Source organism: Alnus glutinosa, chromosome 11, assembly GCF_958979055.1.
Source record: "Alnus glutinosa chromosome 11, dhAlnGlut1.1, whole genome shotgun sequence".
NCBI lineage: Eukaryota > Viridiplantae > Streptophyta > Magnoliopsida > Fagales > Betulaceae > Alnus > Alnus glutinosa.
In genome coordinates, this window is record NC_084896.1 from 5140134 (window position 1) to 5160527 (window position 20394).

At 40.6% G+C, this 20394-nt stretch overlaps 2 protein-coding genes across 4 annotated transcripts; one reads left to right on the forward strand and one right to left on the reverse strand.

The window, feature by feature from the left end:
- The first annotated feature begins 7533 nt into the window (after positions 1 to 7533).
- Positions 7534 to 13867, forward strand: LOC133882355 (F-box protein SKIP23-like). 3 transcript variants are annotated; one of them, XR_009902657.1, is made up of 3 exons: positions 7534 to 8841; positions 12319 to 12740; positions 13761 to 13867. XR_009902657.1 is itself a non-coding variant. In XM_062321505.1 (3 exons), exons 1-2 carry the CDS (start codon positions 7543 to 7545, stop codon positions 11399 to 11401), a joined length of 1332 nt encoding a protein of 443 aa, XP_062177489.1. In that variant the 5' UTR covers positions 7535 to 7542; the 3' UTR covers positions 11402 to 11437; positions 12319 to 13806. The 3 variants fall into 3 exon arrangements, 2 of the variants coding, with proteins under 2 accessions (XP_062177488.1, XP_062177489.1); XM_062321505.1 differs by adding an exon at positions 11369 to 11437 and having other exon boundaries at positions 7535 to 8841; positions 12319 to 13806; XM_062321504.1 differs by having other exon boundaries at positions 12319 to 13806.
- A 573-nt stretch (positions 13868 to 14440) lies between these two features.
- Positions 14441 to 18592, reverse strand: LOC133882203 (rop guanine nucleotide exchange factor 1). Its single transcript, XM_062321317.1, has 5 exons — positions 18087 to 18592; positions 17578 to 17694; positions 16959 to 17491; positions 15751 to 16104; positions 14441 to 15139 (listed from the first exon to the last, which is right to left on the reverse strand). Exons 1-5 carry the CDS (start codon positions 18367 to 18369, stop codon positions 14708 to 14710), a joined length of 1719 nt encoding a protein of 572 aa, XP_062177301.1. The 5' UTR covers positions 18370 to 18592; the 3' UTR covers positions 14441 to 14707.
- Between the last annotated feature and the right edge of the window lie 1802 nt (positions 18593 to 20394).

Genomic DNA, 20394 nt, shown 5'->3' on the forward strand with positions numbered 1-20394 from the left:
ATATCAATAAAACTATCTGTTTCTCTTGTCAATTGGGAAAAGGGAAGAAACAACCCTTCTTTGCATCTAATAGAATCACAACATCTCCACTTCATCTAACACACACTGATCTCTGGACCTCTCCCATTGCATCCATAACCGGATTTAAATACTATGTAGCCTTTATTGATGACTTCTCAAGATACACTTGGATTTACCCTCTGCACCAAAAATCTGACACCTTTACCACTGAAATTTAAGAGTCTTGTGGAAAATCAATTTAGCACTAAAATCAAGCAGCTTCAATCGGATGGAGGGGGTGAATATACCTCACTTCAATTCAAATCTTTTCTAACTCAGCATGGCATATAATTTCGAAAGACAGGTCCATACACTTCCTTACAAAATGGCATTGCTGAAAGAAAGCTAAGGCACATACTAGAAACCGGCCTCACTCTCCTAGCCCATGCCCATCTTTCCAACAAATATTGGGTTGATTCATTTATCACTGCTGTCTACACCATAAACTGACTGCCTACTCATGTTCTCAACCACTTGTCTCCTGATGAAAAATTGTTCCAAAGGTCTCCCGACTACCAAAGATTTCGAGTTTTTGGCTGCCGATGCTATCCCCTGGCTTCGACCTTTTGGCTTACACAAATTAGATTTCAGGTCCAAACCTTGCATCTTCTTAGGCTATCACTATGCAGGATATAAATGCTTGGATCCAGTGACAAATAAAGTCTACCTTTCCCGACATGTTGTGTTTGATGAGTCCTCCTTCCCTGACAAGGAACAAGCCGCAGCACTTCTTCCCTCTCAGCTCTCTCTTACAGGTAATTCTACTCATCTTCTTTCTCCCACTTTGTTTACTATTCCTGTTGTTACTTCTTTCTCCCTTGATGCAGATACTACTTCCTCACCTAATCCTATACCGCAAGTCCTCATTAAGGAGACATCACTTACTCCTCCTGTCCCACAAGAACAGCCTAGACCTACACCATCATTTCCTTTCACTCTGCCACATGACACGACCTCTACCTCCATTACCTCAATTTTTCCATCTATTCCCACCTCCTTACTTGAGATAATTCCTTAATTTGACCATCTCTCTCCATCTCCCACTCTTCCACCTACTAATCCTACTTCGAGTCCTTCCTTACCTTCTCTCCCTCTTCCTGATCTTGCTCCTGCCTCAGCTCTTTCTCAACCTGCCTCATCTCTTCCTCTTGCTATCTCTCAGACCCCACACACTATGATTACAAGGTCTCAGTCTAGTACTCGTAAGCCTACCCAATTCCCTGGCTTTCACCTCTACCACAGCAGGTATCCTTTTCTTGGCTACCATTCCTCCTTTCCTGAATCGGAACCCTCCTGCTATAGCAAGGCTGCATCTGATTCCAGATGGTAAGTTGCCATGACAGCCGAATTTGATGCTCTCATTTCAAATGGGACTTGGTCTCTTTGTCCTAGGCCTCAGAATCAACATGTTATACCCAATAAATGGGTGTATAAAATTAAACGAAAGGCAGATGGTTCAGTTGAGAGATTTAAGGCCAGACTTGTGGCTAAAGGCTTTGAACAGCAGGCTGGAATTGACTATATAGAGACTTTCAGTCCTGTTATCAAACGAGCCACCATTCGGCTTCTCCTAGCATTGGCTGTCAACTTTGATTAGCCTATCCGACAACTAGATATCTCTAATGCTTTCCTCCATGGCTCATTGACTGAAGATGTGTATATGGAGCAGCCGCAAGGTTTTGTTGACAAGGCTCATCCGAATTTGGTATGCAAGCTTCATAAGGCCATTTATGGGCTTAAACAAGCCCCTAGAGCTTGGTATACCAGATTGTCCCAGTTTCTTCTTGATCTTGGATTCATAGCATCCCTTGTGGACACATCTCTCTTCCTTCATATCTCTGTTCATGTTAAAGTGTTTCTCCTCGTATATGTTGATGACATTATTGTTATAGGTACTCATCCCTATGTCATTAATGCTCTTATCACCCGGATGCAACATAAATTCCCAATTAAAGACTTGGGGCTTTTGAGCTATTTTCTTGGTATCCAGGTCACTCGGACATCCACTGGTCTGCACCTATGCCAAGCCAAATATGTTGCTGATATCCTCACTCGGACACACATGTCCGATGCCAAGCCTGCTAAGACTCCCTGCAACTCTGGCTCTAAGCTCTCCAGATTCGATGGTGAAGTGCTACCTGATTACTTGGACTATAGGAGTTTGGTGGGTGAATTGCAATATTGTACACTAACTCGGCCATACATTTCTTATTCGGGGATTCGAACTAGTGACATCCGCTTCATGAGGTATGGTCCCCAGCAGATTGAGCTACTCCTTGGAGACTGAAAATATTTTTATTTGAACAAGCTTCGTGAAATATTTTATAGTTTGAATAATACCATACTATTATATATATACCTAGTAGTAGGGTTTTATCTTTTCTTTTTCTTTTTTAACGATGGAAGAAATTTCGAATGCATAAACCATACGATTATATTACGTTGTATTTACGGTACGGATAAATTCCTAGTACATACCATTTTTGCCGTAAAGTGATTATCGCCCAGCCCTCCACTTTTAGTTTTTGGCTCCGTCTACACCATGCCACGTTGCATTGTGACTCTATATTTATATTCTCCTCACTTTCCTGTTTTCCCACACTTTCTCGATATCACAATTATAATAAAACACCAATAGAGACCATCGACTGATAAGTGTATGGATTGATTTTCAGCATCTTCTAGAAGGTCTCCAAGACGGTTATGCCAAGCTGGATTGTATATTCTATATTTTTGTTAGAGTGAACTGTACATTATAGATTCGTTCGGTTATTCTTCTGTTAGCCTTTTTATTCCTTTATAAAATCTATATATACTGTAAGCACCCAGTGCATGAAATCAATCGAGAATTCTTTTCTCTCCATCTTTTGTGCTCTGTTTTTTTCCTTCTTCTGCAATTCTTGTTATGGTATCAGAGCTCTTCTGAAAGAATTTTTCATGTCTTCTTCAAGTTTTACTATTGACGACTCTTCTCCATATCATCTCCACCATGGAGATAGTCCAAGGACTGTCCTTGTTTCTCAACTTCTTGATGGTGATAATTACCACACATAGAGTCGTTCCATGGTGACGGCCCTCACCGCTAAGAATAAGCTTAGCTTCTTAAACGGTTCATTGAGTAAGCCATCCGATGAGTCAGGCGCTGAATGCCATGCCTTGATTCGTTGTAATACGATGGTTACCTCATGGATTCTAAACTCGGTTTCTAAAGATATTGCTGCCAGTGTTATCTATATTGATAATGCTGCCGATGTCTGGATCGATCTCAAGGAATGCTTCTCACAAAAGAACGGGCCGAGGATCTACCAGATACAGAAATCCATTTCTGCTCTTTCCCAGGATGATCTCTCCGTCGGTGCTTACTTTACTAAGATCAAAGCACTATGGGATGAGCTCAGTAATTATCATCCTATTCCTTATTGTTCTTGTGGGTCAATGAAAACTATTCATGAGTATTTCCATCATGAATAAGTTTTTCAATTTTTAATGGGATTGAATGATACGTTCTCCTATATCCGTGGACAGATTCTGTTAATCGACCCCTTACCTCAAATTAATAAGGTTTTTGCCTTAGTGCTTCAAGAAGAACGTCAACGTGAGGCCTCTGCATCTGTTGGTTATTTTGCTCATAATTCTGCTGTCATGATGAGTAGAACTGCTTCTTCTTCACCTCAATCTCGCTCTGGCAAGCCACAGGGTCTGCGCAAAGATAAACCAACTTGCAGCCATTGTGGAATCATTGGGCACACGATGGAAAAGTGTTATCGCCTACACGGTTACTCGCCATGCTTTAAGTTCACCCGAAACAAAAGGAGGTTCTCATTCGGCCAACAATGTTCAGGACTCAGACCAACAGCCGGTTCCTCACCTCTCCATCACACGAGCAATGTCAGCAGCTGCTAGCTCTCATCAAACCTGCTTCCTTTGATCCTTCACCTGCTTTTTATCAAGTAGGTAGTTCCTCTCACCAGGATCACCTTTTCTCAAAGGTGACAGGTACATTTCTTTCCTCTGCATTGAATAAAAGACATTCTATTTTTTATTCATCTTCAACTTTCATTGTTGCATCAAAATATCATCGTAAACAGCCTTGGATCATCGACACAGGTGCCACTGACCATATGGTCAGTTCCATCCACCATTTCACAACTATCACTGCAGTTGTATCTTCACACGTCAAATTACCCAATGGCCAATTTGCTTTGGTCACGCATATTGGCACCGTTAAATTTTTAAATTCCTTGATTTTAACTGACGTCCTTTGTGTCCCTTCTTTATCTTTCAATCTTATCTCTGCCAACAAACTTATCAAATCCATTCATTGTTGTCTTATTTTTATTCATAAATTCTGTTTTGTGCAGAATTTGACCAGCTGGGAGACGATTGGAGTGGGTGAAGAGAAGGATGGTTTGTTTTACTTGGTGCGATCAGAATCAGTTCCTCTTGTTTCTTCTGCTGTTTCAATTAAAAATGTATCAAATGATATTTGGCACTATCGCTTAGGTCATTTATCATCTTCTAGGCTTAGTTTATTACATAACTCTGTTCCAGATATTTCTATTAATTCCAAACATGTTTGCACCATATGTCCACTTGCTAAACAAAAAAGACTTCCATTTCCTATTAGCAATTCAATCACTAAATCACCTTTTGAACTGGTTCATTGCGATATATGGGGTCACTTCTTGGTTAAATCAACAAATGGTTCTCATTATTTTCTAACTGTGGTTGATGATCATAGTAGATTTACTTGAGTGTTTCTAATGACCCATAAATCTCAAACTCGTTGTCTTTTCCAATTTTTGTTAATTTTGTTGAAACTCAGTTTCCTTATAAAATTCAAAGCTTACGTACGGATAATGGCCCCAAATTTCTTATTTCTGAATTTTTTTGCTTCCAAAGGCATTTTACATCAGCGTAGTTGCGTTGAGTCACCACAACAAAATGCCGTGGTTGAGCGTAAACATCAACACTTACTCAATGTAGCTCGTTCCTTAAGATTTCAATCACATCTTCCTTTATCTTTTTGGGGAGAATGCATTCTTACTGCTGCACACATAATCAATAGGATCCCCACACCATCACTTTCAAACAAATTACCATTTGAGATTCTATATCAAAAACCCCATACATATTCTCATTTACGGGCCTTCGGCAGTTTATGTTATGCCTCTACATTAACTCGCTCTCGATCTAAATTTGATTCCCGTGCTAAACCATGCTTATTCTTAGGCTATCCATCCGGTGTTAAAGGATACACTTTATTTGATCTTCACACCAAATCCATTTTTATTTCTCAGGATGTCACTTTTCATGAATCCATCTTCCCTTATGCTTCCAGTCTTTTACATCCAACTTCCGATGGTTCTTATGTTTTTCCACTTTCCTTTCCTGATACTACATGTCCTTCCCCCCTACTCAACCATCACCTCATTCTTCTTCTCCCCCACCTCTCATTTCCCATTCCCCTCCTATTTCTGACTCTTCTCAGCCACCTATCATTCCACTTCGTCGATCCACACGAGTAAAACATCCTCCTAGTTATCTAACCAACTTTCACTGTCAGGTAGCTACTTCTCCTCCCTCACTTCCTTCCATCCCTCTGGCTGATTCTGCACCTTCATCAGGTACAAAATATCTCCTCTCTTCTGTTCTTTCTTATCATAAACTTTCTAACAATCATTTGCGTTTTAGCATGTCTGTTTCTTCAGTTTTCGAACCTCAATTTTATCATTAGGCTGTTAAGTATCCTAATTGGAGAGCAGCTATGCAAGCTGGAATTGCTACCCTTGAGGAGAATCATACTTGGATTCTTGTTGACTTACCTCCCAACAAGAAACCAATCGGTTGTAAATGGGTCTTCAGAGTCAAGTACAAGTCTGATGGCCAAATTGAAAGATATAAGGCCCGGTTAGTTGCAAAAGGGTACACTCAGTGTGAAGGTCTTGATTACCACGAGACATTTTCTCCAGTGGCTAAGCTTACCACTGTTCGTTTATTATTTGCCCTTGCTGCTGCCAATCATTGGTGTTTGCATCAACTCGACGTCAACAACGCCTTTTTACATGGTACCTTAGATGAAGAGGTCTATATGCAACTTCCACCCGGTTTTGCTGGCAAGGGGGAGTCCAAGGTTTGCAGGCTTACGAAGTCCTTATACGGTTTAAAACAAGCCTCTCGACAATGGTTCTCTCGGTTCTCCACGACACTAATCCGTCATGGCCTTGTACAATCCAAAGCTGATTACTCAATCTTTACCCATTTACAAGGAACTTCTTTTATTGCCTTACTGGTTTATGTTGACGATATCCTCATTGCCAGTAATGATAATGCAGCTGTTACTCTTCTTACTAAGTTCCTTTACTCACAATTCCACCTTAAAGACTTAGGACCAGTCAAGTTCTTCTTAGGCTTGGAGATTGCTCGAAATTCCTCTAGCATTTATGTTTGCCAGCGTAAGTATGCACTCGACATTCTTTAGGACAATGGGCTCCTAGCAGCAAAACCCGTTGCCTTTCCTATGGAAGCCAACTTCAAACTCTCCAAGGACAATGGGACTCTTCTTCTTGATCCTTCTCAGTACAGAAGATTAATTGGTCGCTTAATCTATTTGACCATCACACGTCCTAACATTGCCTATCCCGTTCAGGTTCTCAGTCAATACATGGCTAGTCCTCGCCAACCACATATGGATGCTACTCTTCGGATTCTCCGTTACCTCAAGCACGCTCCAGGTCAAGGTCTTCTGTATCCATCTCATTCTGATTTTAAACTTAAAGCCTTTTGTGATAGTGATTAGGCAGGGTGCTTTGATACTCGTCGCTCCACCTCCAGTTTTTGTGTTTTTCTTGGTGCTTCACTCATTTCCTGGAAATCAAAGAAACATCATACTGTTTCTCGATCATCTGCTGAAGTCGAGTATCGTTCCATGGCTTCTTGTTCATGTGAACTTACTTGGCTAATTGCTTTGCTTCGGGATTTTACCATTCTCCATCCACAGCCTGCTCTACTCTTTTGTGATAGCAAAGCTGCTCTCCACATTGCCGCAAATCCAGTTTTTCACGAACGTACTAAACACATCGACATAGACTGTCATATCGTTCGTGATAAAATCCAGCAAGGTCTGCTGCGCACCATGCATGCTGCCTCTCAGCATCAAGTTGCCGACAGTTTTACCAAACCCCTTGGCAAGATTGCTTTTGTATTTCTTATGTCCAAGATGAATTTATTTAATTTATATCTTCCTCTTGAGGGGGAGTATCTCAATTGTAATAAAACACTTATATAGAGACCATCGACTAATAAGTGTATGGATTGATTTTCAGCATCTTCTAGAAGGTCTTCAAGACGGTTATGCTGAGCTGGATTGTATATTCTTTATTTTTGTTAGAGTGAGATGTACATTATAGATTCTTTCGGTTATTCTTAAGTTAGCCTTTTTATTCCTTTGTAAAATCTATATATACTGTAAGCACCCAGTGTATGAAATCAATAGAGAATTGTTTTCTCTCCATCTTTTATGCTCTGTTTTTTTCCTTCTTCTGCAATTCTTGTTACCCGAGAAAAAGAAAAAACCCAATGGCAGACTGGTCCCAACTCCCCAAGGAACTCTTGGGCCTAATCGCCGAACGCCTCAACAGTCCCTTCTACCAGCTCCGATTCCGATCCGTCTGCTCCTCATGGCGCTCCTCCTTCTCCCCCAGACCCCTCCTGCGCTTGCCGGGCCGTTTCCCCTTCATTCAGGGCGACGGAATCACGGACTCCACATGGGGCTTCCACCTCTCCCGGCGCACCATATTCCTCATCAGGTCCCCCGATGCTCGTTCCCAAACACCCCCCAATTCATCCTGGCTCGTCAAGGTTGAAGAGATCCATCCCAGTCGAATGCGCTTGCTGAACCCACTCTCTCGGGTCCAACTCAAGCCCTTGCCAACCTCTTTTCCTAACGCAATGGACCTAACCTATTTCAACGTTTTGGAATTGGGCCAAGAATATGTCCTACCCTTCGGGGACTCTTTCGGTGATCTCGGAAACTTGTACATGGAAAAAGTTGCGTTCATGAGCTTGGGTTGTGGAGAAATCAACGAGGAATTCTTGCTGCTCACTATTCACGTTTCTGGAAAATTGGCTTTTTTTAAGTCTGGCGACAAGCGGTGGACCATAATAGACGATATGCCTTCCTATGACGATGTCATTTTGTTTCAAAGGGAGTTCTACGCAGTTGATGACACGGGGAGGACGGTTCTTCTCGGGTTGTCATTGGATGTGAGCTTGGTTGCCGAGTCTGTGTATGGCGGGGACAAGAAGTTTCTGGTCGAGTCCAATGGTGAGTTGTTATTGGTTGATATGTATTTGAGTGAGGGGTATGTGGATGTTGGTGATGGTTTTGATATTGATGTTTACGAGGTTTTTGATGAGTACGTGGGGGAGAGAACGGTTCGGTTTAAGGTTTTTAGGTTGGATATAGAGGGGAAGAGGTGGGTGGAGGTGGATAGCTTGAGGGATCAGGTGTTGTTCTTGGGGGATGATTGTGCGTTTTCGGCGTCTATGGCGGAGTTGTCGCTATCGGGTTGTATCAAAGGGAATTGCGTGTTGTTTCCGGATAATTTCTTTTACATGAGGGGTGAAGGAGGTAGTAGTGTCAGTGATGGAGTTTTCAAGGGTCCGGATATATGTGTGTTTGATTTGGATAATGATAGTATTGCGCTTTTGGGAGATTGTCCGGAGTATTCGAGGCTGTTTTGGCCGCCTCCGGATTTGGTGGTATTGACAAATTTGACCGTGAGTATTGTTCTTTGCAATAGCTTATGGGTTTTCTACTGTTATAAAGGTTCATATGATTGCGTTTGCATATATTCATTTGCTTTCCTGTGCAATACAGTTTGCTTAAGATGCTACATTCTTAATTATCAATGCTTGGTACAAACAATTTATAACTTGAAAGCCATTCTTGAAGTTGGGAATTTTCATTCCTTAGTTGCTAGTTTACATATGTTTGAAAGTGATGCCTTGCTGCTTTAACCACTAGAAATGAATTCAGTGCTCACTTGTTTGTTTGCTTTTGGTTTGTTGTGGGGTTTAAATGCTATTATATCTTTACGTGGTGAACAACTGTTGGTTCAAAACTGTGAATGTGCCACACAGAGTGAAGTTTGTCTTGTATTGTTTCAAGATAATCATTTGGTTGGGAAGAGGAATTATGTTGAGGTGGCCTTGTGGCCTTGGTTTGTGAACTGCTTTCTTTGACAACAAAGGGGTTTAAGGGATTTCTTGAATGGAGGAGTTATTTGGCATTGAAGACTAGTTAGCAATGGGCTATAAAATAACAGTTGACATAACCCAACTTGTAAGCATTTCCTCCATGCTGCATGTAATATGCAATATTATGTCTTACCTTATCTAACCTGTAGAACATCAGATAAGGTCTTCTCAGAACTCGGAGTTTTCACTCTTTACTGATCATGAAAGCAGTTGTATATTTTTGAAAGTAAAGCAAAAAAATGGAGCCTAGGAATTGAAAAAAGCTTTGGAAACTTGAGAGGTAAAAATTGGAATGATCTAGACTTGTGGAAAAAAATCGAATTTTTATAGTTCTTGAACATTATGAATTATGTGTTAAATGCAGCTGTATGTGTTGTTAACCTAGGCAGAAAACAGTGCTAGAACTGAAAGGAGGTCTTGCAAAATGCTCTAATAGTTGACTCTAGGTTAATGTCATTGTCAAACACTGAGATTTTTCAAGTTGGCCAGCAAAACCTCCTAAGATATGCTCCATTTTCTCATTGTTGTTGTAGGTTATGGCATGTTGGGTTACTACTTGAATATTACCATGTCACTCTCTAGTGCTAATTTTTATTTTCGTAGTTATCTTTTTTCTTTGTCTAAGGCTCAATGGTTGAGGAAATGTCCCTGTGGAGGACAGAATAATTGGTTTAAATCCATGAATGGGATAATGGTTTAGTAGACAAAACCAACAGTTCACTACTATTGAAGATTTTGAAAGAATTAATGTGGCAGTCAAGGACTATTGATCTTAGCATGTGAGAATTTTGAAATTTAACAAGGGCCTACGAGAACTACTCAGCAAGGCCTGGCATGGAAACATTTATGGCTAAAGGATTCTTAGTTGGGAGGGATCTTCCAGTAATTAGTTTGATAGCAGAAGCTCCATAGGCAACAGAGTAAGTCAAGGCGTTGCGCCTTAATTATAGTCACTTGTGGTGCTTTGTGTTAGGAAACATATTCAATGCACGTGCTCCTGGGCCTCGTGGTTTGAGGATCTGCCATTCATAGGATCTGCAGGGCCAGGTTTGAGTATTATCAAGTGAATAGGCAGGCTCCAAGGACAGGTGTCTTGAGCAGTAGCTATTCTTGAAGCAGCAGAGATCCTTTCTCCCTTGGGGCAGCACCCACTTAGAGCATTGAGCTATGTTAAAGGCCCATGACATGAAAGCTGTGAGTTACAGTTGATAAGAATTGAAGTTGTTTCAAGCTTCCTCCTTCCTGTTTCGGATCCATTAAGGTGAGCACCTTTAGGGTCATTTATTTGAAAGTGAACACCTTGAGAAGCCACCCTTTGGGTGTGACCTTCACGAAGGGCGAGTCTGAGCCGAGCACTCCAAGCGGCTAATAACTCAACCTCAGAGAAATAAAATTCTAGGAGTTAGTCAACTATTGCAGTATGGCTTTCAACTCCCCTAAGCAGTCTTCTTGTGAAGCGACCACAAATTTGACTTCACATTCTTTATTTTCAAGTTATCTGGTGTTCATGGAAATTTTTCTCAACCTACTATCTCTGTATCTCATCCCTTACCCACATCCTGGTTCTTCCAAATGAGAATCTCTGCCACCTAGGTTCTCTCTCTCTCTCAAGGGCAAAGTTTTCTTTCTCAGGTCCTGGTGTTTTGTTGCAGAAAATCTGAAATACTAAATTTTGAATGGCTGCTCAAGGAAGAAAAAAAAATCGAATGGCTGATTGATGGAGGTTGAAGAAAATATTGTTGAGAGGATATTTCTATGCCCATGATTTTTTTTAACTCCAATAGATTAAGTTAATTGTTAATTATAATTTTAGCTGCAGTTTAAATCTTGTGAAGTTTTTGCTGGGTACTATTGTGACTGGCAGCCAATTGAATAAGTCACTGGCAAGCAATCATGGTTTTATTGATTGTTCATTGACATGGTCCAAATGTAACAGTATTCATGTGATTTTTTTTATTTTTTATTTTTTATTTTTTATATCGCATGTATAAGTATCTGTCGTCAATATATCATGGTGTGTGAAGTGCTAATTTGGTGACTGCAACAGGTGCAAAATCAATTTGAAGAACTGTCCTTTTGAGGCGAAGATTATTTTCTTGATTTTCTGGCCCGTTAGGTAAATAGCCAAACAACTTGGTACTTGTTGGGATCTGGACCCATGAATGCTTTCATAACTTGTGACTTTTGGGGGTTTTAAAATCTTCTTGTATGCCTTATTTTGCCTTTGACACGATGGATTTGGATCAGTGCATGATTTTGTCCTAATTTGTTATTACCAAACTATTTGAGGGGGACTTAACACTCCCCAGTTATGATAAAAATGAGGCAGACAACATGGCTAAAATCATTTTCCATGTTCCTGGGCAACAATGAACTTCTAATATCATATTTAATCATTTGGGAGGATTACTATGACATCAAAATATAGTAAATGATTGTTCTTGAGTGCTTTTGAAGTTTTCCAATCCTACCTTTGAGTAGAATGTGCATGCTGAAAATATTGACTTATTTGGAGGCATGGTGTCCTCCTGTCTTTTGTAGCGTGAAAGAAATGACAAAAGTTTTGAAGACAGTTAGAGAACGGTGATAGAACTTAAGTCTTTTCTTTTTGTCCGAAACTCTTTATCATTGAACAGCTGCTCTAGATTTTAATATGCATAGTTTTCATGATTTTTTTGACTTGTTTTCTCTTTTTAACTGGGTTTTTCTCTTGTATACTCCATTTGTACTTGAGTTGCGCCTTTGTGTTTTTATTGATATTTCGTTTACTTATCAAAAAGAATGTGCATGCTGACATAGTAATAATATATTTCCTTCTCTTATTTTTTTTTTCTCAAACCACTCGATTTAGTATATTCTGTGGAGATAAACTTACCATTTTTATTTTATCATCACTTGAAATGTTGAAGATTTAATGGTTACAAAATACGATTTCTGATATGTTATTTCTACCAAGTAATTTACTTACGAGCGGAAAAAGATCTTTTCTGTTTGCAGATTGATGTGAAAGTGCTTGGTGGGTCAAGCATGAAGAGGAATTTGATCTAAACATCCGTCTGGGATGGTGGTGGTGGCGGCAGCAGAGACATCAGCATAAGGTTGTAGCTATTGTCATGGCTTATGCATCCTGAAGATTGCGTCTTGAACAACAGAATTCAACCATCTCAATGACCTAATAATCTTGCCAATTGCTTTGCTACCTTGCTATATTTGCATCTGGGAGCATCTGCACATCTCCCACACAGATTTTTAGTGCTATTTAGGATTAGGGAAGATAAAGAGGAGCTACGGCTGAGCAATCTGTGCTGGCCGAACCTGGGCTGCTTTTTGTTTTTGTCATGGCGAATTTCTGATTATAACAGTTGGGGCTGCATTAGGTACATATGAGTCATATGACAGGGATTGAAAACAATAAGCAGGTCCTAAAAGAGCTGTTGATTTTTCTCTCTCTTCGTCTTCCTGTGAGAGAAAAAAGAGAGAGAGTCTTATAGTGTGAACTGTTTTGCCGGAGGAGAGAGGCTCCTTTCCCTCCTCCCGGTAGTGCTTTTTGTTTTGCTCTCAGCCTTTGAGCTGTAGAGTTCCTTGGTTCCCCCCGGTAATACCGGTGGAGGCTGGTGTTCCCCTAGCTCCTTTTGAGCTATGGTGGTTTTGTTGTTGTTTTTCTTGTTTTATTTCTTCTGGTTTCTGGTAGGGAGATCCAACTCAAGAAGTCCAGTGGGGAGTGGCCGGCATCCTGTGTCGTCGACGGTGTGTTTCTGGCCGGATTTTAGTGTTTTCTTGCAGCGGAGTTGAAGCTAGATCTACGCACATCCGTCGATTTCTGCTTGACACGCGCCACTCAGCCGCGTTCCCCGTCGCTTTCCGCCCCTACCGCCGGAAGTATTGCTCGCGTGCTTCATCGGAGCTCGGCGAGTGGTCCTCACGCGCCAGAGTGTTTTTGCTCTCTGATTGCGCGTGAAGGCCACGCTCTGCCTTTTCAAGCCGTGCTTGGCGGCGTCTGGGGTCTTCGGCGTTGGAGCTGCTGCTTGGTGCTCCCGGTGTCGGCGCGTGTACTACACGCGCCGCCACTCTGGCGAAGTCTGCCTTTTCTCCACTGTTTTGGCGCCTTGTTTTTAGGTTTTTCTCTGCCTTTGTGTTGTGCATTCCATTTGTTTCCTTGGTACAGTTTGTTTCTGTATTGCATAACTTTTACTGGAATTTGTGTTCGCTAATTGCTAGATCGGCCCTCTTTTATGTTGAGAGTGTGCGTAAATGTAAAAAGAGGCCCAAATGTAATTCTTGTAATGTTTATGTTTCTGCTTCGACAGCTGTTTTGAAGTCAGATCCTTCTGACTTCAAGTTGTAAGGGTCTTAGACCTCCTTCTCATCTAAGCCTTCGGACCTTTTCAGTTAATACACTGGATAGCATATGCTATCATGTTCGAAAAAAAAATAAGCAGGTCCTAGAGAAAGTTGAAATATTAGTTTCTTTTTATTTATTTTTTAGCCATACCGCAAAGATTTATAGGGATACTGCCAAAGATGACAATGTTATATTGTTCACAAACCTGTGTTTTTGTCATGAGAGAGTGAGAGAGAATCTGTTTGGTTTGGTTTGGTTTAGTGGTTCAAAACGTACTATTAAAAAAAATTAAAAGTGATTTTCAAATGCAGTTAATAAAATTATAATTTTTAAAAATGTAATTAAGCATATAATAAAATCATTTTTTATTTTTACTTTTAAAATTGTGCATTTCAAAAACCCATTCCTTGTCTACAGTTTGAAAATCTGAATTTTCTTTTGCGTATTAAAATAGCTATTATTTTCAAACGCGCTTTGAAACTGAAATTAGAGTTATTAAGTAAAAAGTACGTAAATTTTTGTTTCCAATCTTTTTACTGTATATAAGCCTCTCTGATCTCTTTCTTCAGACAATTTATCTTTGCTAATTTAATTATATATTCGTTTTTTTTTTTGGGTTATGCTCAGGTACCTAAGATTTGCTTGTGCTCATTCTAGATCTGAAATACCATCTTCATGTTAGAACTGCAAGCATGGATTTGATCAAGAACTCTTTTCGTCAAGGGTTAGCAATCAATCGTGCTCTCTCGACAGTAAAGCGAGACCGGCTTTGCCATGGAAAAAGAAAACTTTAGAAAGCATTGCAAATATAAGAAAATCATAATCTCCTCTCTTTTCACCTATCACCTGATGAAAAGCCATGATCTAATCTCAAAACTTTAATAAACCATCCTAATTCTATTGCTAATGCATATACAATATTACCTTTACCCCCCCTCCGATATTTCTCATTCTCGCAGCCCTCAAGGCTTCCGCCTTCCAGACCAGCTCTACAGCTTCTTTGTTAGTTTTGATTAGGTGTTTCAACTTACCTGCACCTAGAAGTCAATCACGCTCTGGAGCATTTCCGGGAACTCTTCTTGCACTGACGTTCCCAGCATATGACCAAACTTGGTCAAAATCTGCCGGGACTAATTTTTCTGACTTCAGGTCAGTTGCTTCCTTAAGACCAGTCCTCTTAAGAGAGGAAGGTGCCCTCCCTGGGCTTCCCATTACTGGAGTGGAAGAACAGAAGGTCGGAGTTGCAAATGGAGAGGCGTATGGGGTGTGGTGGATCGAGAAGGGGCTAGGAGACATTCGCTTCTGAATAGGAATACCGCCTAGACCACCCCTGCTGAAAATAGACATTGTTTCAGCTGCTGCACAACGCTTCGTCGCATCATCGACGTAAAGGACGTCATCTATCCTGGCCGTTATGTTAAAGGCCAAGCTTTCCATCACCCTTGAGTAGCTTTCAAGAATTGACTGCCCTACATCCTGCAAGAAATAAATGCTTTCAATATTTACATCACTGGAAAGTTCTTATCATCTTCTACCAGAATGTACTGCATGGCAATAGCACGGTAAAGACAAATGGGGAACCTTCTTTAAGAAGACGAAATGTACACAAAAGAACTATAGATCAAACTCTCATCTATTTTCCCCTCTTTTCCTCTCTCCCTTTCTTAATAAGATTATGACGAGACATGTGACTTTGCCTCCATGGCCCTACTAAAAGGTTCCAACTACCAAAATGCATCTAGGGAATGACTCCAATTGTCTAATATCACTGTCCCTTGAACTATTTGTTGTAACAGCCCATCAAGATTGTGAATATGCCATATGCTTGACTGTATAGTTGGTAGCTTGTACTGGCACACGATTGCACCAAACCTCTAAATCACAATGCCCATAAATTACCAAGAAACCCCTTTTCCTCACTGCACCATTAGAGCCACATTGTATTAACAACTAAATAACGGATGCTATTTGTTGTGAATATCCCCAAAAGTGAGTCACCACATACTTGGCATCAATAACCAAAGTAATGTGTGTGGGCGTATAATGTCAGGTTTACTGGACAATAAAAGGTTATCAGAGCATAATACCTTATTATATTGGATCTTATTCATATCCAGTGCAGTTTGTGGGAGGCCAGGGAAACGAAGCCTCAAGCTCTGTAAGAGGGTCTCTGCTCTTTGGGCCAAAAAATGATTCTTCTCAGCATCAGCTACAAGGCCCTTGACCTTGCCACCCCAAGACGAGCGCCTAGATTTAATGTGATTTGCGTGTTTCCTCCGGTTTTTTTGCTTCCAGACATGCACTGCTGCTTCTATCCTGTTAGCTATCTCCAGAGTGTGATGCTCGGATGAAAGGTCCAGGCAATCAAGTAGACATTCTGGTGAGAACAGGTCAGCAGTTATGTAGCGATAAATGATATCACCAAGACAAGCTTTTCCACTCTGCAATGCAATCAGACAACAAAAGGAATCAAATGAAGTGTTAATAGAAATCAACTATAACCAAGTAGCATATTTGTTCGTATGTGCAATGAAACAGTTTCTGAATTGGCTATTGTTATGATATGTTGAATTCCATTCAGCTCTACAATTAGATTAAGACATCATAAACATCTTATACTGTTAAAATCAAATAAGGCATAAAAACATGATTTCTCCATCTCTTATGTTCTGCAGATAGATTGCTTCATTGTTCAATAATCATCAAATTTTGAAAAGAACCATTACCACTTACCATATAACTTAGAAACTAAATTGGTCTAACTTAGAGAAACATGTTGCACCTTTCAGAAAATAACACAATCACGTAAAATAGACATCCAGACTTAATTTCTGTGAGATCAAGAGCCATTGGCTAATCAAATGATAAAATTCAAGGGTTTCACTAATTCTAAGGGACATTATCGAATGACAAAGCTCCAGCGGGATTGCCAAAGGACTCTGAAATATAAAGGAACTAGATAATCTCAGATTTAAGCGTCAACAAATTTTCAAACTCTATTTGACTATGGATCTACTGGGTATAAAAAAGAAATAATCCCTAAGTTCCTAGGAGGCTAGGAGCAACATTCTTCCAAGACCACTCCACAGGCCATAACCCCACCTACATCTTCAATTTGAAAACATTTCCAACAACCAGCAGTAAGATATCATAGACCACTTATAAGTTGCCAACCCAGTTAGTTGATGAGATGCATACTAATACATGAAGCAAAACAAATGATATGTGCTAGCAAGTTTAGTCTTTGGCTGTGTCATGTTAACATTATAATCCCAAGCGGCATAGAAACCCATACCTTGGGCAAGGTCTCCAAGTAAGCACTGGGGATCTCCATCTCAGCTAGCACACCACTATTAATCGCCAAGGCCGCCTTCAATATCTGGTTCGTGCAGTCCCTGCACTGCTGCAACCTCTTCCTGGCATCCTCCGACAACCCACATGGCTGCACTTTCGGACAGGGCAGCCACCACTTCTCTTCCTGCCTAATCGAAGGCCTCCCACCACATGATCCATAGGCATCACAATCATTCGATTCGCCCAGAACTATCCCCCTATCAACGTACCAAAACTCCGTATCACAAAACCCATCAAGCATACTAATCAGCATTGCATCAAGCTTCTTCAGCGCGGGTAGATTCACGTACAAATCTGAACGTGGTCGTGTTGCCATTACTTCATATGTGCCCCCACCCGGAAACTGTTGTATGGAAGGCACGAGCTCAACTATGGAATCGCTTACGCATAAGAGCCACTCCATTTCTCGGTGCCACATTGCCTTCTTCTGCGGCGCCAGTGGCTCTAACCTCCACAGCTCACCAAACACCGTCGCTGCCATAGCAAACAAAATTAAATTTCAGCGCCATAACAACCAAAATCATACCAAAAACATATTCATATATACATATATAACTGACCAGACAAATTGGTAATGGCGTTTGAGATGGCGAGGGCAGTGCACACTCCTTTCCCTCCTCCAGACATGTCTTCTCCAAGAAGAAGCTTCGCGAACCTCTCCTTCATCATCTCAACCTCTGTTGAAAAACATGAAAATCAATTAAAAAATCCTTGTAAAATTGCAGTCTGAGTTCTCAGTTTAACTATCCACAGTATAAATCCGTGTTTGGTTGCAGAGAAACTTGGGAGGAAAATCGGTATAAAATAAAAAACAAAACACAGAAATTAATCGAAGACACCCATTCCATTGTGTTTCTCATTTTACAGTGAATCGGCAAAGCCAATTTGAGTCTCATTTTCCTGAGGATATAAAACAAAGAGAACAGAAGCTCAAGCAGCGAAGAGAACTAGTTGTACTCAAACAAACCAAAAAGTAAGCACAAATCTCACTCCCCCGTCTTGATTTAGCACCAAATTAAGAGGCAAAATGAAAATATCCAATAATTACTAAAAATAAAAGATAAAGTACCGGACAAATCAGTTTCCCGTTTCTCAGGCTTCACATCCCAAACCACATCCTTGCCCACCGGCAGCATCACCGGCGCCGAAAAACCGAAATTCCCGGCGACTGGACGGGGGGACGACGTCATCGAACTCGAAGCGCCGCCCTCGGCGTCAAACCGCCGGCACGAGAAGCTACTGCAGCTCTCGGACTCGCTGACGTCAGCGCTCGGGCTGTAGCTCCCACACCGCTCACTCTGCTCCTGGTCGGAGCCGGAGCCGGAACCCTCCTCCGACGACACGCTGCCCATACTGATTCCCAAGATCCGACGGTAACAACAAATCTCAAGCGCTCAGGGCGCACATTTGGTGCAACGAGGCTTAGCGCAGGCAATTGGAGCTCTCGCTTTCCCTCTCGCGTGGTCTGAAATGGTAACGTGGGGGTGATTGATGCAACAAAAAGCAAAAGCAGATATAAAAAGCTCTCACAATGCACACTTTTCTCTATTCTCCTCCCTTTGATCCTCTTTCCTACATTATATATATATATATATATATGCTCAACAGTTCGGTAATGCCAGTGGTAGTGCTATAGTGGTCGCTACTGATGATGATGATGATGCGGTAGCAAAAGCCAAGAAAAGCAAAAGAGACGGCGTCTGCAGGGGGTTGTCTTTCCGTAACACCAGGGCTGGACACCCGACACGGACTTTACCAACGGGACCCACTCTGTACCCCTTATAAACGTACTGGTAGGATGGAACGGAAACGGTGCTTTGTGGAGTGAGAGTGTTAATTCGGGCGGGTAACGGAGCGAATTTGCAAGTGAGATTGGAAACGGCGGTTAATTTTTCGCGGGGGAGATTTATTGAAAAGCGGGCGTTCTCAGAGTATGTACCGTGGCCTCTCCACCCAAAGCGTCAGATTGGAACATGTTCTTTAAGTCTCGCGTTTGACTTCATCCTTCTGTAATGCAACTTTAAAAGTTATAATCTAAACTGAGATGAAATTAAAAAATAAAATAAAATTATGAATTAATCTTCTCACATGTTTGTTCAATGAACTTTAGGATTATTTATTGAGGTTTTTTAAAATTAAGATTACATCACGGATTATGATCTTTTAATTTATAAAATACTATATCAGGTTCAATTTTAAAATATTAGCCACTGTGTTTTTAAATTAAATGATTGAAAAATTTATAACATAAATAATTCTCACTTTTATCAATTCAGTATTTATAACATTTCACTACATTTTAAAAGTAATAAATACTGGACTGATAAAATCTTTAACTATTGATTTGAAAATAATAATTAAAAGTTAGGCCATGTTTATTAATAAATCATTTGTTTTATATCCTCAATCTAAAGACATTAATAAATCATTCCTAACACAAAATACTTATTTAAACACAAAAATAATTTTCACTTTTATGACGTCATAAAAAGTGTATTAAAACTAGTCAAGAAACTGTGCACCAATTCCTTAAAAAAAATTAAAATTATTAATCCATTTGATATTATCATAAACTATCAATTATTCAACAGTTTTACCTTTACTTAGTTACAAGTACACGCTTTAATTAAAATGTTTTTCAGTGCAAACCCTTTGAATGCAATTAAAAGTTAAAAGTTAAACCGGATGATGAAAATCGATGAGTTAAAGAGTTCTCTCCAGCAACCGTACGATCTAGTACAGTAATCTGGGCCGTTGGAAGGGAACCGAAGATGCCTCGCATTTACGGCCCCACAGGACCTCCCACATCAGCTGCTGACAAGTCTGACATTGTGTGGAGGAGAAGCATTCTTTCTCGGATGTGGTTTGCGTATACAATCGTTACCACGTTAAACACACTTTATTTCAAAGATTTCACGGTGATGTGCGGTCTCAGATTCACACAGGAACATTTGACCGTCCCAAAAGCAGAAAAATACCACGTGTCGCTTCCCGATTTAGCCGATCTCCTCGAAGCAGATTTCATTTACGTCACTGAAATCCTCCAATCCGATGGTTGTGATTAAACAATACTCTTTTAATTGCCCTCTGTTTACCGATACAATTATTTAAAACCCGCCGTTGATTCCCGAGCCGACTTGTGAGGACCACCATAGACTCGTAGAGTCTCATGCACGTGAAGAACCAGGCGGCTAAAAAGAGTGTAGGTCGGCTGGTCGGGTTTAAGATATGTGGATGGGAAAGCAGATCATGAACCGTTTGTATTATTCACACTCAGAAGGGTTAATACACAGTGTACGATCAGCCACAGTGGATAATTAAACCCAGTCAATCGAGACCCTTTGATCTCAGTGATAATTGACCTCCTAGACTTAATT